This window comes from Drosophila navojoa, chromosome X (genome assembly GCF_054131105.1).
Source record: "Drosophila navojoa isolate 15081-1374.11 chromosome X, UAZ_NAV_1.0, whole genome shotgun sequence".
Taxonomy (NCBI): Eukaryota; Metazoa; Arthropoda; class Insecta; order Diptera; family Drosophilidae; genus Drosophila; species Drosophila navojoa.
Genome location: NC_142895.1, coordinates 22,110,569 through 22,128,292, shown reverse-complemented (window position 1 = coordinate 22,128,292; position 17,724 = coordinate 22,110,569). Strand labels below are relative to the sequence as shown.

General features: G+C 50.4%; 2 protein-coding genes across 2 annotated transcripts in view; both read left to right on the top strand.

The window, feature by feature from the left end:
- Positions 1-17,724, top strand: part of LOC108655760 (uncharacterized) — a 173,265-nt gene that overhangs the window by 13,209 nt on the left and 142,332 nt on the right. The window lies entirely within an intron of this gene.
- Muc12Ea (Mucin 12Ea) lies at positions 689-14,264 on the top strand. The gene is made up of 2 exons (XM_089263574.1): positions 689-4,858; positions 5,111-14,264. The coding sequence occupies exons 1-2, from the start codon at positions 838-840 to the stop codon at positions 14,086-14,088; spliced, it is 12,999 nt and encodes a 4,332-aa protein (XP_089119700.1). The 5' UTR covers positions 689-837; the 3' UTR covers positions 14,089-14,264.

The window sequence follows — 17,724 nt, the reverse complement described above, 5'->3', positions numbered from 1 at the left end:
GTATATGCAGAATATAATATTACTCATCAAGCTACGGCAACATGTAGAACTTCTATAGAAATTATTTCTGAGCTAATATAACTGTAAAATATCATCATTAATTTCATATTTTTGTAGTCGGGAGTACCCAGCTTACAGATACCCTAATATGTAATGATATACATATGTATGTATTTTCCAAATCAGCTGTGGTATTAATCTCCAAATATCCTTCTCCTAGAGGTTCAAGCTGAATGCCTAGCGACAGACGTATAGACTGTGCTGATTCGACTTAGCTACTACTCCAGCTCGAGAATATATGTATATACTTATACCACTTGTTACAAGTACGTTAGTGGAGCCGACTATACCCTAATTTCGCATTTCTTATGAGCTAACGGTACAGAAAATCACGGAAAGGCATAGCAATGTGCACATTCTCGGAGCACTTGAGAACAAGTGGCTGGGTTCGTGCCGGCAACGGTTAATTCACGCGGGCCGACCTGGCTACGTGCTAGCCCTTTAATAGTCGGAATGGCGAAAGCTCGTCACTGACCTGCGCATACGATAAATTGCGTATTACGCAAGCCAGATCAGAGTTCAATAGAGCAAGCGCGTGCTTCAAAATAGCATATGCATCCGTAATACGTATTAATTTTATAGGGAATATAAATTTAGACACTAAAATGCCAATTTTTGCCATACTTGTAAAAATGTAAGGCAAATTTAAAGATAATTTAAATACTAAGCACTAGGGCCCGCTTCAGTTAGTATCCAGGGTGGCATCAAGCTGTTCGCACGCTGTTCGACCCAACAGGATCTACTTAAAGGAGAAGACGGGCGTGCACTCCAATTACAATGAGACTCCTTATACTTTCCTTACTAGTCGCCACAGGCGCAGCGTTCACTTTGTTTGGGCCACATATACGCATTGCTCCCGGGCACAAAGCGAATGAAATAGTATTGCATTTTCGCAATCCGTGCAACAACAAGACGACTTACACTACTTTAAGGCCACCGCCAACGAAATGCAAATACCATCCCACCACACCAAATTGTGAACATCACATTACTAGTCCCAATTACTATCCTTCAAAGGCCACCACAGAAAAACCCACCTATCGCACGACTCTAACCACCTTAACAGATGAAACCGCTGAAACAAGTGCTAAAACAACAAGCATAAGCACCCACAAACCTTCGACTGCCAAGCCAACTATCGGAAGCACATCCAAGCCAACTATAGGAAGCACATCTACAGCTCAGCCAAGCACCCAGAAGCCTTCGACTGCCAAGCCAACTATCGGAAGCACATCTACAGTTGAGCCGAGCACGCAGAAGCCTTCGACTGCCAAGACAACTATCGGAAGCACATCTACAGCTGAGCCGAGCACGCAGAAGCCTTCGACTGCAAAGCCAAGCACCCAGAAGCCTTCGACTGCCAAGCCAACCATCGGAAGCACATCTACAGCTAAGCCGAGCACGCAGGAGCCTTCGACTGCCAAGCCGACAGTTGGAAGCACATCTACAGTAAAGCCGAGCACCCAGAAGCCTTCGACTGCTAAGCCGACAGTTGGAAGCACATCTACAGCAAAGCCAAGCACCCAGAAGCCTTCGACTGCCAAGCCAACCATCGGAAGCACATCTACAGCTAAGCCGAGCACGCAGGAGCCTTCGACTGCCAAGCCGACAGTTGGAAGCACATCCTCAGTAAAGCCGAGCACGCAGAAGCCTTCGACTGCAAAGCCGACAGTTGGAAGCACATCTACAGCAAAGCCGAGCACCCAGAAGCCTTCGACTGCAAAGCCAAGCACCCAGAAGCCTTCGACTGCTAAGCCGACAGTTGGAAGCACATCCTCAGTAAAGCCGAGCACGCAGAAGCCTTCGACTGCAAAGCCGACAGTTGGAAGCACATCTACAGCAAAGCCGAGCACCCAGAAGCCTTCGACTGCAAAGCCAAGCACCCAGAAGCCTTCGACTGCTAAGCCGACAGTTGGAAGCACATCCTCAGTAAAGCCGAGCACGCAGAAGCCTTCGACTGCAAAGCCGACAGTTGGAAGCACATCTACAGCAAAGCCGAGCACCCAGAAGCCTTCGACTGCAAAGCCAAGCACCCAGAAGCCTTCGACTGCTAAGCCGACAGTTGGAAGCACATCCACAGCAAAGCCGAGCACCCAGAAGCCTTCGACTGAAAAGCCGACAGTTGGAAGCACATCTACAGCAAAGCCGAGCACCCAGAAGCCTTCGACTGCCAAGCCGACAGTTGGAAGCACATCCACAGCTAAGCCAAGCACGCAGAAGCCTTCGACTGCCAAGCCGACAGTTGGAAGCACATCCACAGCTAAGCCAAGCACGCAAAAGCCTTCGACTGCTAAGCCGACAGTTGGAAGCACATCCACAGCAAAGCCGAGCACCCAGAAGCCTTCGACTGAAAAGCCGACAGTTGGAAGCACATCCACAGCTAAGCCAAGCACGCAGAAGCCTTCGACTGCCAAGCCAACCATCGGAAGCACATCCACAGCTAAGCCAAGCACGCAGAAGCCTTCGACTGCCAAGCCGACAGTTGGAAGCACATCCACAGCAAAGCCGAGCACGCAGAAGCCTTCGACTGCAAAGCCGACAGTTGGAAGTACCTCAACAGTAAAGCCGAGCACCCAGAAGCCTTCGACTGCCAAGCCGACAGTTGGAAGCACATCCTCAGTAAAGCCGAGCACGCAGAAGCCTTCGACTGCAAAGCCGACAGTTGGAAGCACATCTACAGCAAAGCCAAGCACGCAGAAGCCTTCGACTGCCAAGCCGACAGTTGGAAGCACATCCTCAGTAAAGCCGAGCACGCAGAAGCCTTCGACTGCAAAGCCGACAGTTGGAAGCACATCTACAGCAAAGCCGAGCACCCAGAAGCCTTCGACTGCAAAGCCAAGCACCCAGAAGCCTTCGACTGCTAAGCCGACAGTTGGAAGCACATCCACAGCTAAGCCAAGCACCCAGAAGCCTTCGACTGCCAAGCCAACCATCGGAAGCACATCTACAGCTAAGCCAAGCACCCAGAAGCCTTCGACTGATAAGCCAACTATCGGAAGCACATCCACAGCTAAGCCGAGCACGCAGAAGCCTTCGACTGCCAAGCCGACAGTTGGAAGCACATCTACAGCAAAGCCGAGCACCCAGAAGCCTTCGACTGCAAAGCCAAGCACCCAGAAGCCTTCGACTGCCAAGCCAACCATCGGAAGCACATCTACAGCAAAGCCAAGCACCCAGAAGCCTTCGACTGCCAAGCCAACCATCGGAAGCACATCTACAGCAAAGCCAAGCACCCAGAAGCCTTCGACTGCCAAGCCAACCATCGGAAGCACATCTACAGCAAAGCCAAGCACCCAGAAGCCTTCGACTGCCAAGCCAACCATCGGAAGCACATCCACAGCTAAGCCGAGCACGCAGAAGCCTTCGACTGCCAAGCCAACTATTGGAAGTACATCCTCAGTAAAGCCGAGCACCCAGAAGCCTTCGACTGCCAAGCCGACAGTTGGAAGCACATCTACAGCAAAGCCGAGCACCCAGAAGCCTTCGACTGCAAAGCCAAGCACCCAGAAGCCTTCGACTGCCAAGCCAACCATCGGAAGCACATCTACAGCAAAGCCAAGCACCCAGAAGCCTTCGACTGCCAAGCCAACCATCGGAAGCACATCCACAGCTAAGCCGAGCACCCAGAAGCCTTCGACTGCCAAGCCAACCATCGGAAGCACATCCACAGCTAAGCCGAGCACCCAGAAGCCTTCGACTGATAAGCCAACTATCGGAAGCACATCTACAGCTAAGCCGAGCACGCAGAAGCCTTCGACTGCTAAGCCGACAGTTGGAAGCACATCTACAGCAAAGCCAAGCACCCAGAAGACTTCGACAGCTAAGCCAACCATCGGAAGCACATCTACATCTAAGCCGAGCACGCAGAAGCCTTCGACTGCTAAGCCGACAGTTGGAAGCACATCTACAGTAAAGCCAAGCACCCAGAAGCCTTCGACTGCCAAGCCAACTATCGGAAGCACATCCACAGCTAAGCCGAGCACGCAGAAGCCTTCGACTGCAAAGCCAAGCACCCAGAAGCCTTCGACTGCCAAGCCAACCATCGGAAGCACATCCACAGCTAAGCCGAGCACCCAGAAGCCTTCGACTGCCAAGCCAACCATCGGAAGCACATCCACAGCTAAGCCGAGCACCCAGAAGCCTTCGACTGATAAGCCAACTATCGGAAGCACATCTACAGCTAAGCCGAGCACGCAGAAGCCTTCGACTGCTAAGCCGACAGTTGGAAGCACATCTACAGCAAAGCCAAGCACGCAGAAGCCTTCGACTGCCAAGCCGACAGTTGGAAGCACATCCTCAGTAAAGCCGAGCACGCAGAAGCCTTCGACTGCCAAGCCGACAGTTGGAAGCACATCCACAGCTAAGCCGAGCACCCAGAAGCCTTCGACTGATAAGCCAACTATCGGAAGCACATCCACAGCTAAGCCGAGCACCCAGAAGCCTTCGACTGCAAAGCCAAGCACCCAGAAGCCTTCGACTGCCAAGCCAACCATCGGAAGCACATCCACAGCTAAGCCGAGCACGCAGAAGCCTTCGACTGCCAAGCCAACCATCGGAAGCACATCTACAGCAAAGCCAAGCACCCAGAAGCCTTCGACTGCCAAGCCAACCATCGGAAGCACATCTACAGCTAAGCCGAGCACCCAGAAGCCTTCGACTGCCAAGCCAACCATCGGAAGCACATCCACAGCTAAGCCGAGCACCCAGAAGCCTTCGACTGCCAAGCCAACCATCGGAAGCACATCTACAGCTAAGCCGAGCACCCAGAAGCCTTCGACTGATAAGCCAACTATCGGAAGCACATCCACAGCTAAGCCGAGCACGCAGAAGCCTTCGACTGCCAAGCCGACAGTTGGAAGCACATCCTCAGTAAAGCCGAGCACGCAGAAGCCTTCGACTGCCAAGCCGACAGTTGGAAGCACATCCACAGCTAAGCCGAGCACCCAGAAGCCTTCGACTGATAAGCCAACTATCGGAAGCACATCCACAGCTAAGCCGAGCACGCAGAAGCCTTCGACTGCCAAGCCGACAGTTGGAAGCACATCCTCAGTAAAGCCGAGCACGCAGAAGCCTTCGACTGCCAAGCCGACAGTTGGAAGCACATCCACAGCTAAGCCGAGCACCCAGAAGCCTTCGACTGATAAGCCAACTATCGGAAGCACATCCACAGCTAAGCCGAGCACGCAGAAGCCTTCGACTGCCAAGCCGACAGTTGGAAGCACATCCTCAGTAAAGCCGAGCACGCAGAAGCCTTCGACTGCCAAGCCGACAGTTGGAAGCACATCCACAGCTAAGCCGAGCACCCAGAAGCCTTCGACTGATAAGCCAACTATCGGAAGCACATCCACAGCTAAGCCGAGCACGCAGAAGCCTTCGACTGCCAAGCCGACAGTTGGAAGCACATCCACAGCTAAGCCGAGCACCCAGAAGCCTTCGACTGCAAAGCCAAGCACCCAGAAGCCTTCGACTGCCAAGCCAACCATCGGAAGCACATCTACAGCTAAGCCAAGCACCCAGAAGCCTTCGACTGATAAGCCAACTATCGGAAGCACATCCACAGCTAAGCCGAGCACGCAGAAGCCTTCGACTGCCAAGCCGACAGTTGGAAGCACATCTACAGCAAAGCCGAGCACCCAGAAGCCTTCGACTGCAAAGCCAAGCACCCAGAAGCCTTCGACTGCCAAGCCAACCATCGGAAGCACATCTACAGCTAAGCCAAGCACCCAGAAGCCTTCGACTGCCAAGCCAACCATCGGAAGCACATCTACAGCAAAGCCAAGCACCCAGAAGCCTTCGACTGCCAAGCCAACCATCGGAAGCACATCCACAGCTAAGCCGAGCACGCAGAAGCCTTCGACTGCCAAGCCAACTATTGGAAGTACATCCTCAGTAAAGCCGAGCACCCAGAAGCCTTCGACTGCCAAGCCGACAGTTGGAAGCACATCTACAGCAAAGCCGAGCACCCAGAAGCCTTCGACTGCAAAGCCAAGCACCCAGAAGCCTTCGACTGCCAAGCCAACCATCGGAAGCACATCTACAGCAAAGCCAAGCACCCAGAAGCCTTCGACTGCCAAGCCAACCATCGGAAGCACATCCACAGCTAAGCCGAGCACCCAGAAGCCTTCGACTGCCAAGCCAACCATCGGAAGCACATCCACAGCTAAGCCGAGCACCCAGAAGCCTTCGACTGATAAGCCAACTATCGGAAGCACATCTACAGCTAAGCCGAGCACGCAGAAGCCTTCGACTGCTAAGCCGACAGTTGGAAGCACATCTACAGCAAAGCCAAGCACCCAGAAGACTTCGACAGCTAAGCCAACCATCGGAAGCACATCTACATCTAAGCCGAGCACGCAGAAGCCTTCGACTGCTAAGCCGACAGTTGGAAGCACATCTACAGTAAAGCCAAGCACCCAGAAGTCTTCGACTGCCAAGCCAACTATCGGAAGCACATCCACAGCTAAGCCGAGCACGCAGAAGCCTTCGACTGCAAAGCCAAGCACCCAGAAGCCTTCGACTGCCAAGCCAACCATCGGAAGCACATCCACAGCTAAGCCGAGCACCCAGAAGCCTTCGACTGCCAAGCCAACCATCGGAAGCACATCCACAGCTAAGCCGAGCACCCAGAAGCCTTCGACTGATAAGCCAACTATCGGAAGCACATCTACAGCTAAGCCGAGCACGCAGAAGCCTTCGACTGCTAAGCCGACAGTTGGAAGCACATCTACAGCAAAGCCAAGCACCCAGAAGACTTCGACAGCTAAGCCAACCATCGGAAGCACATCTACATCTAAGCCGAGCACGCAGAAGCCTTCGACTGCTAAGCCGACAGTTGGAAGCACATCTACAGTAAAGCCAAGCACCCAGAAGCCTTCGACTGCCAAGCCAACCATCGGAAGCACATCCACAGCTAAGCCGAGCACCCAGAAGCCTTCGACTGATAAGCCAACTATCGGAAGCACATCTACAGCTAAGCCGAGCACGCAGAAGCCTTCGACTGCTAAGCCGACAGTTGGAAGCACATCTACAGCAAAGCCAAGCACCCAGAAGACTTCGACAGCTAAGCCAACCATCGGAAGCACATCTACATCTAAGCCGAGCACGCAGAAGCCTTCGACTGCCAAGCCAACTATCGGAAGCACATCCACAGCTAAGCCAAGCACCCAGAAGCCTTCGACTGCCAAGCCAACCATCGGAAGTACATCCTCAGTAAAGCCGAGCACCCAGAAGCCTTCGACTGCCAAGCCGACAGTTGGAAGTACATCCTCAGTAAAGCCGAGCACCCAGAAGCCTTCGACTGCCAAGCCAACAGTTGGAAGTACCTCAACAGTAAAGCCGAGCACGCAGAAGCCTTCAACTGCCAAGCCAACTATTGGAAGTACATCTACAGCAAAGCCGAGCACGCAGAAGCCTTCGACTGCCAAGCCAACTATTGGAAGTACATCTACAGCAAAGCCGAGCACCCAGAAGCCTTCGACTGCCAAGCCAACTATTGGAAGTACATCCTCAGTAAAGCCGAGCACCCAGAAGCCTTCAACTGCCAAGCCAACTATTGGAAGCACATCTACAGCTAAGCCGAGCACGCAGAAGCCTTCGACTGCCAAGCCGACAGTTGGAAGTACATCCTCAGTAAAGCCGAGCACGCAGAAGCCTTCGACTGCAAAGCCAAGCACCCAGAAGCCTTCGACTGCCAAGCCAACCATCGGAAGCACATCTACAGCTAAGCCGAGCACGCAGGAGCCTTCGACTGCTAAGCCGACAGTTGGAAGCACATCTACAGCAAAGCCGAGCACCCAGAAGCCTTCGACTACCAAGCCAACTATTGGAAGCACATCTACAGCTAAGCCGAGCACGCAGGAGCCTTCGACTGCCAAGCCGACAGTTGGAAGTACCTCAACAGTAAAGCCGAGCACCCAGAAGCCTTCGACTGCCAAGCCGACAGTTGGAAGCACATCCTCAGTAAAGCCGAGCACGCAGAAGCCTTCGACTACCAAGCCAACTATTGGAAGCACATCTACAGCTAAGCCGAGCACGCAGGAGCCTTCGACTGCCAAGCCGACAGTTGGAAGTACCTCAACAGTAAAGCCGAGCACCCAGAAGCCTTCGACTGCCAAGCCGACAGTTGGAAGCACATCCTCAGTAAAGCCGAGCACGCAGAAGCCTTCGACTGCCAAGCCGACAGTTGGAAGTACATCCTCAGTAAAGCCGAGCACGCAGAAGCCTTCGACTGCAAAGCCAACCATCGGAAGCACATCTACAGCTAAGCCGAGCACGCAGAAGCCTTCGACTGCAAAGCCAAGCACCCAGAAGCCTTCGACTGCCAAGCCAACCATCGGAAGCACATCCACAGCTCAGCCGAGCACGCAGAAGCCTTCGACTGCCAAGCCAACTATCGGAAGCACATCTACAGCAAAGCCAAGCACCCAGAAGCCTTCGACTGCCAAGCCAACCATCGGAAGCACATCTACAGCTAAGCCGAGCACCCAGAAGCCTTCGACTGCCAAGCCAACCATCGGAAGCACATCTACAGCTAAGCCGAGCACGCAGAAGCCTTCGACTGCCAAGCCAACCATCGGAAGCACATCTACAGCTAAGCCGAGCACGCAGAAGCCTTCGACTGCCAAGCCAACCATCGGAAGCACATCTACAGCTAAGCCGAGCACGCAGAAGCCTTCGACTGCAAAGCCAAGCACCCAGAAGCCTTCGACTGCAAAGCCAACAGTTGGAAGTACCTCAACAGTAAAGCCAAGCACGCAGAAGCCTTCGACTGCCAAGCCAACCATCGGAAGCACATCTACAGCTAAGCCGAGCACGCAGAAGCCTTCGACTACCAAGCCAACTATCGGAAGCACATCCACAGCTAAGCCGAGCACCCAGAAGCCTTCGACTGTCAAGCCAACTATCGGAAGCACATCCACAGCTAAGCCGAGCACCCAGAAGCCTTCGACTGCCAAGCCAACTATCGGAAGCACATCCACAGCTAAGCCGAGCACCCAGAAGCCTTCGACTGCCAAGCCAACCATCGGAAGCACATCTACAGCTAAGCCGAGCACCCAGAAGCCTTCGACTGCAAAGCCAAGCACCCAGAAGCCTTCGACTGCCAAGCCAACTATCGGAAGCACATCCACAGCTAAGCCGAGCACCCAGAAGCCTTCGACTGCCAAGCCAACTATCGGAAGCACATCTACAGCTAAGTCGAGCACCCAGAAGCCTTCGACTGCCAAGCCAACCATCGGAAGCACATCTACAGCTAAGCCGAGCACCCAGAAGCCTTCGACTGCAAAGCCAAGCACCCAGAAGCCTTCGACTGCCAAGCCAACTATCGGAAGCACATCTACAGCTAAGCCGAGCACACAGAAGCCTTCGACTGCCAAGCCAACTATCGGAAGCACATCCACAGCTAAGCCGAGCACCCAGAAGCCTTCGACTGCCAAGCCAACTATCGGAAGCACATCCACAGCTAAGCCGAGCACCCAGAAGCCTTCGACTGCCAAGCCGACAGTTGGAAGTACCTCAACAGTAAAGCCAAGCACCCAGAAGCCTTCGACTGCCAAGCCAACCATCGGAAGCACATCTACAGCTAAGCCGAGCACCCAGAAGCCTTCGACTGCAAAGCCAAGCACACAGAAGCCTTCGACTGCCAAGCCAACAATCGGAAGCACATCTACATCTAAGCCGAGCACCCAGAAGCCTTCGACTGCAAAGCCAAGCACCCAGAAGCCTTCGACTGCAAAGCCAACAGTTGGAAGTACCTCAACAGTAAAGCCGAGCACCCAGAAGCCTTCAACTGCCAAGCCAACCATCGGAAGCACATCTACAGCTAAGCCGAGCACCCAGAAGCCTTCGACTGCAAAGCCAAGCACCCAGAAGCCTTCGACTGCCAAGCCAACCATCGGAAGCACATCTACAGCTAAGCCGAGCACGCAGAAGCCTTCGACTGCAAAGCCAAGCACCCAGAAGCCTTCGACTGCAAAGCCAACAGTTGGAAGTACCTCAACAGTAAAGCCAAGCACCCAGAAGCCTTCGACTGCCAAGCCAACCATCGGAAGCACATCTACAGCTAAGCCGAGCACCCAGAAGCCTTCGACTGCAAAGCCGAGCACCCAGAAGCCTTCGACTGCAAAGCCAACAGTTGGAAGTACCTCAACAGTAAAGCCAAGCACCCAGAAGCCTTCGACTGCCAAGCCAACCATCGGAAGCACATCTACAGCTAAGCCGAGCACCCAGAAGCCTTCGACTGCCAAGCCAACCATCGGAAGCACATCCACAGCTAAGCCGAGCACGCAGAAGCCTTCGACTGCCAAGCCAACTATCGGAAGCACATCCACAGCTAAGCCGAGCACGCAGAAGCCTTCGACTGCCAAGCCAACCATCGGAAGCACATCTACAGCTAAGCCGAGCACGCAGAAGCCTTCGACTGCAAAGCCAAGCACCCAGAAGCCTTCGACTGCAAAGCCAACAGTTGGAAGTACCTCAACAGTAAAGCCAAGCACCCAGAAGCCTTCGACTGCCAAGCCAACCATCGGAAGCACATCTACAGCTAAGCCGAGCACCCAGAAGCCTTCGACTGCCAATCCAACCATCGGAAGCACATCCACAGCTAAGCCGAGCACGCAGAAGCCTTCGACTGCCAAGCCAACCATCGGAAGCACATCTACAGCTAAGCCGAGCACGCAGAAGCCTTCGACTGCAAAGCCAAGCACCCAGAAGCCTTCGACTGCAAAGCCAACAGTTGGAAGTACCTCAACAGTAAAGCCAAGCACCCAGAAGCCTTCGACTGCCAAGCCAACCATCGGAAGCACATCTACAGCTAAGCCGAGCACCCAGAAGCCTTCGACTGCCAATCCAACCATCGGAAGCACATCCACAGCTAAGCCGAGCACGCAGAAGCCTTCGACTGCCAAGCCAACCATCGGAAGCACATCTACAGCTAAGCCGAGCACGCAGAAGCCTTCGACTGCCAAGCCAACCATCGGAAGCACATCTACAGCTAAGCCGAGCACGCAGAAGCCATCGACTGCCAAGCCAACAATTGGAAGTACATCCTCAGTAAAGCCAAGCACCCAGAAGCCTTCGACTGCCAAGCCAACCATCGGAAGCACATCCACAGCTCAGCCGAGCACGCAGAAGCCTTCGACTGCCAAGCCAACCATCGGAAGCACATCCACAGCTAAGCCGAGCACGCAGAAGCCTTCAACTGCCAAGCCAACAGTTGGAAGTACATCCTCAGTAAAGCCAAGCACCCAGAAGCCTTCGACTTCCAAGCCAACCATCGGAAGCACATCCACAGCTCGGCCGAGCACGCAGAAGCCTTCGACTGCCAAGCCAACTATCGGAAGCACATCTACAGCTAAGCCGAGCACGCAGAAGCCTTCGACTGCCAAGCCAACCATCGGAAGCACATCCACAGCTCAGCCGAGCACGCAGAAGCCTTCGACTGCCAAGCCAACTATCGGAAGCACATCCACAGCTAAGCCGAGCACCCAGAAGCCTTCGACTGCCAAGCCAACCATCGGAAGCACATCTACAGCTAAGCCGAGCACGCAGAAGCCATCGACTGCCAAGCCAACAGTTGGAAGTACATCCTCAGCAAAGCCAAGCACCCAGAAGCCTTCGACTGCCAAGCCAACCATCGGAAGCACATCTACAGCTAAGCCGAGCACGCAGAAGCCTTCGACTGCAAAGCCAAGCACCCAGAAGCCTTCGACTGCCAAGCCAACTATCGGAAGCACATCTACAGCTAAGCCGAGCACGCAGAAGCCTTCGACTGCAAAGCCAAGCACCCAGAAGCCTTCGACTGCCAAGCCAACCATCGGAAGCACATCCACAGCTCAGCCGAGCACGCAGAAGCCTTCGACTGCCAAGCCAACTATCGGAAGCACATCTACAGCAAAGCCAAGCACCCAGAAGCCTTCGACTGCCAAGCCAACCATCGGAAGCACATCCACAGCTCAGCCGAGCACCCAGAAGCCTTCGACTGCTAAGCCAACCATCGGAAGCACATCTACAGCAAAGCCAAGCACCCAGAAGCCTTCGACTGCCAAGCCAACCATCGGAAGCACATCTACAGCTAAGCCTAGCACGCAGAAGCCTTCGACTGCAAAGCCAAGCACCCAGAAGCCTTCGACTGCCAAGCCAACCATCGGAAGCACATCTACAGCTAAGCCGAGCACGCAGAAGCCTTCGACTGCCAAGCCGACAGTTGGAAGCACATCTACAGCTAAGCCGAGCACGCAGAAGCCTTCGACTGCCAAGCCGACAGTTGGAAGTACATCTACAGCAAAGCCGAGCACCCAGAAGCCTTCGACTGCAAAGCCAAGCACCCAGAAGCCTTCGACTGCCAAGCCAACCATCGGAAGCACATCTACATCTAAGCCGAGCACGCAGAAGCCTTCGACTACCAAGCCAACTATCGGAAGCACATCTACATCTAAGCCGAGCACGCAGAAGCCTTCGACTGCCAAGCCAACTATCGGAAGCACATCTACATCTAAGCCGAGCACGCTGAAGCCTTCGACTGCCAAGCCGACAGTTGGAAGTACCTCAACAGTAAAGCCAAGCACGCAGAAGCCTTCGACTGCTAAGCCAACTATCGGAAGCACATCGACAACAGTAGAGCCAAACACCCAGAAGCCTTCGACTGTCAAGCCAACAACCGGAAGCACATCGACCAGTCCAGATTCTTCGACTGAAAAGACAACTTTACCGAGCTCCACAACAAATAGACCAAGCCGTCGGACACCACCCACGCGAAGACCAAGCCGACCAAGCACCAGAGCCACTAGATCGACCAGTCCAGATTCTTCGACTATAACGCCAACTTTACCGAGCTCCACAACAAATAGACCAAGCCGTCGGACACCACCCACGCGAAGACCAAGCCGACCAAGCCGACCAAGCACCAGAGCCACTAGATCGACCAGTCCAGATTCTTCGACTGAAAAGCAAACTTTACCGAGCTCTACCACAAATAGACCAAGTCGTCGAACACTACCCACGCGAAGACCAAGCCGACCAAGCCGACCAAGCCGACCAAGCACCAGAGCCACTAGATCGACCAGTCCAGATTCTTCGACTGAAAAGCAAACTTTACCGAGCTCTACCACAAATAGACCAAGTCGTCGGACACCACCCACGCGAAGACCAAGCCGACCAAGCCGACCAAGCACCAGAGCCACTAGATCGACCAGTCCAGATTCTTCGACTGAAAAGCAAACTTTATCGAGCTCTACCACAAATAGACCAAGCCGTCGGACACCACCCACGCGAAGACCAAGCCGACCAAGCACCAGAGCCACTAGATCGACCAGTCCAGATTCTTCGACTGAAGAGCAAACTTTACCGAGCTCTACCACAAATAGACCAAGTCGTCGGACACCACCCACGCGAAGACCAAGCCGACCAAGCCGACCAAGCACCAGAGCCACTAGATCGACCAGTCCAGATTCTTCGACTATAACGCCAACTTTACCGAGCTCCACAACAAATAGACCAAGCCGTCGGACACCACCCACGCGAAGACCAAGCCGACCAAGCCGACCAAGCACCAGAGCCACTAGATCGACCAGTCCAGATTCTTCGACTGAAGAGCAAACTTTACCGAGCTCTACCACAAATAGACCAAGTCGTCGGACACCACCCACGCGAAGACCAAGCCGACCAAGCCGACCAAGCACCAGAGCCACTAGATCGACCAGTCCAGATTCTTCGACTATAACGCCAACTTTACCGAGCTCCCCAACAAATAGACCAAGCCGTCGGACACCACCCACGCGAAGACCAAGCCGACCAAGCCGACCAAGCACCAGAGCCACTAGATCGACCAGTCCAGATTCTTCGACTGAAGAGCAAACTTTACCGAGCTCTACCACAAATAGACCAAGTCGTCGGACACCACCCACGCGAAGACCAAGCCGACCAAGCCGACCAAGCACCAGAGCCACTAGATCGACCAGTCCAGACTCTTCGACTACAACGCCAACTTTACCGAGCACAACCGAATCCTTACCACCTTTTAATATTTTCTAGGTGTTTTTAGGAAAGCGGTTTTTGTACCCTCCCAGACAGATTCTATGAGCCTTTTGACCAAAAGCATCAAAAATGTATGAGTCATGCAAAATTAAATTCATATAGAGCCCAAATTATTTAATATTCTCCGACAGCGCTAATTCTTTGTATGCTATTAAATTTGTTTGAAAATGTTATATGTGCTTACTCTATTTCTTTTTTTTTTATACCCTGATGAAACCATTTAAAATGCGAAAGCAAAATATGATATTGTTGTGAAAATATATGGAACTGGCAGAAGGAGACTTGGCTGATAAGGGCGATAATATTAATCCGTTTAGCTCTGTCCGTCTTTCTTACATCACGCGGAGATCGAGTTTGTTTCTCAAAATCGATAAATAATATTATATATATTCTGGATTTTTATCGAGGATAATCGAAAAATTGATTTTCTTTTTTCTTGAATACTATTAGACCAGGATATTTCATATTATGTACGGTGTATGTATATATATTTTATGAATGCGAAGATTTTGTAATTTACAGATTTGCCCACAATTCGTAAAAAATTGTGCTTCGGAATATACACTCATTTATGTAAATATTATGATCACGTTCTGAAATATAAGTTGCTCGAAGATTTCTTTCATTTTTGTTTTTAGTTGGGATTACAATTGATTGCCCATAAAAATACTATGGAACGAAATACTTACGATAAGGCCGCAATACTCATCTAATATTCTTACAATAATAATATTGATCAAGCAAGGCTCACTCACATGAGTAAGTTAAATTCCGCCTCATAAAGCGCGTGATGAATAGAGGAATATAGCGGACGTGACCGATGCCTTTTAATTATATGCATTGAGCTGTTGAAAATTAAGATACATATTAAATTGTATTTAGATGAAGTGACTTCTTGGAATTTCAGCCTTCTTCGTTGGCTACAGTTTGGTTCTGCCTTTTGGCTGAAAATAATTAATTTACACTTGCGTTTGTTTACTCTGATTTGTTCTAAAAATGCGATTAAAAACTGTGAGACATGTAAACACAATTTGTGCCAAGTGGCAACTGGGAAATTTTCTTGTTTGCTGGCCAAGAAATTAATTGAAATAGTTAAGAGAACGCAAAACACGCAATTCTGTGACTGAAACAGGCCCTGAGTAAAATTCTTCATTGCATGCTAAATCGAACAAGTGTTGTAGTGGGTGTGATTGACTAGCCGATACCCTGAAGTTCGTGCCGAGTATTCCTGAATCTAAATATAGGTAAATGCTTATATGATATAGGATGACTGTCGCTCTTACCGTACGATGAATGAACTCAGATTGTTGACAAATGGATGGGTAGACGAACAAGGCTAAGTCCTGATTTATAATATATGTACGATGCATTGGCAATACGAGTATATCCTATTTACTGTTACATACAATTGCTCATGATCAATAAATGTAGGGTATTAAATTCGTAAATGAACTTTGGTTAGACACAAATTCCTAGATCTTTCGGTCAATTCGCAATGTCCAGTTTGAGCCCAGCTAATTCGATGGCAACAAACTTTAGATACATATACATAGAGTACTTAACATATCATTTATTTTAGATAACACAATATGCCTTGTTGTGGCCCACTGATGGATTTTTCCACCCATTGCCAAATTACCCGTACATCGACCGCGTTGCCCTCGATGCGATGCGTCGGACGAATGATTCGACAGTATGCTCGATTAATTGATATATTCAGCAATAATATTAGCCAACTAACGGCTCACCAGCATAACAAAGGCAAGCGTCGAAGCCGTCACAGAACAGACGATGACTTGGCAATACTCTGTAAAATCAATTAAGAATGAATGATCTGTGAATTAAGTTTGAGCTTGTTTAAGAATAGTTCACAGATTGATCAACATAGAAACTGTTCTTACTAGATTATTGTAAAGTCTAGGCGTGAGTTTTTTGCTTTTAAATTTCTAGTTCAGTTTATTGTATATATATTTTATTATTATTTTTAAATACTTTTTGTTCTAGGGCTATCTGACTTTGCCCTTCTCTTTTTCACATTCTCTGCCTGATCATGCAGTTATTTAGTTGTGTGTACAGGGTGTAAGGAAATAAAACCCATGAGCACGTTGCCAACGCCATAACCTCAAATGAACGCACAATAATCGTGTTTGTGTCATGTCCGATGATGCCAGATTACAAATGTCAATGATAGAGTGTGCGTGTCTGTGTGTGTGTGCGTGCGTGTGTAATGGAATGGCTGCGCATAATTATGACCTTGGTATGCCGTCCGAGTTAGAAAAAAGTTGTACACAAAAAAAAAAAAAATAAAGAAATGCTCCAACAGTTCGGGCCGTGTTGGGTGACACGTCAAAGTTCGTTGACCAGAAAAAATAATATACATATAGAATAGAGAGGAACAGAGAGAGAGAGAGAGAGAGAGAAAAAGTTAAAGCACAGCGGGCGAGTCCTTCAACCACTTTGCACCACCGCAACCACTTTGCTTCACTCATGATGAGCAATTAAAATGAACGCTTCATCAAAAGACTCGGTGGCAGTGCTGCCAAGCAAATGATTGAGTGCCGCCAGCTGGCAATGATAGCCGTATTGAACTAGCTGAACTAGTTCATTTTACGCTCCTTTGACGAACTTTGTTAATTGATGTAGCTATTAGAGCTATTAGTCTAAAGTTAGTTAAATGTTTCAATTAGTTGTGACATAAGTTGCTTTTGCAATCGACCTTTTGAACCAGTTCAAAACTTTTGGCCAGCACTCAGGCAACTTGTGTCGCTAGCCGTAAGCAAAAAAAAAAAAAAAAAAACAAAAATAACAAAAAGAAGAAAAGGCATCTTGTTGGCTGAATTGTTTGTGTTTTGTTCTCTCTCTCACTCTCACTCTCTCTTTTTTGGGCACACACACAGACAGACATCACAGCAAGCGTCTGATAGCATTTTATGGGTCAGCAAAGCGCTACACTCTGAAAAAACAAGAAACCCCGATGGTTTGCCTATATGATTAAACTATTAAGGATTATCAGACAGCGACGAGCTTAGCTTATGGAAATGTTATGAATATTTGCTATGTGTTATTCATTATTCATTATAAATAATACACTCGATTTCTTTCAGTGTCGCGACAAACAGTCATAGGGGTGATCGGACCTGAACTGAGATAGAGTAAAGCTTGAGTGAATGCAGCGTTTGTCCCAAACAGATTTAGCTTTAGATTAAAATATTAATGCGATACAAGAGCTAGCCTAATAGAGTCCATTGGTGTGTATATTTTGATACGGTTATGTTTGCTTCTACACGTCTATGAATGACTTTTTGTACTTGCCTTCTTTGGCTCTTTTGACCCAACTGGTAACTTTAATTGGCTTACATGTTCGCCCACTCTGACCTGTCGTAACTCAGTTAGCCAGTCAGCCCAGCGGCTATGGATGAATTAATATAAATCAAGGCGTCACAAACTGTTGGTGCTCGACCTCTAATAAAGCCTTGGGCACTTGAACTCACCGTAAAAAAGGGAGAACAAGCACGCAACGGGTGGAAAAGCCGCGACCCGACGCATTTTGATATCAATTAAATTGGGTGTGAAATTTAACGCACCTTGTAGCCAGTACTGTAAACAATCAACTTATGGGAAAGCAAATGATTT

What these genes read in the sequence shown, in the direction of transcription:
- Muc12Ea (XM_089263574.1), top strand. Translation starts at nt 838, where the DNA reads ATGAGACTCCTTATACTTTCCTTACTAGTCGCCACAGGCGCAGCGTTC. An exon ending in TGATAAGCCAACTATCGGAA is followed by an intron (nt 4,859 to 5,110) that starts GCACATCCACAG and finishes GCACATCCTCAG; the next exon opens with TAAAGCCGAGCACGCAGAAG.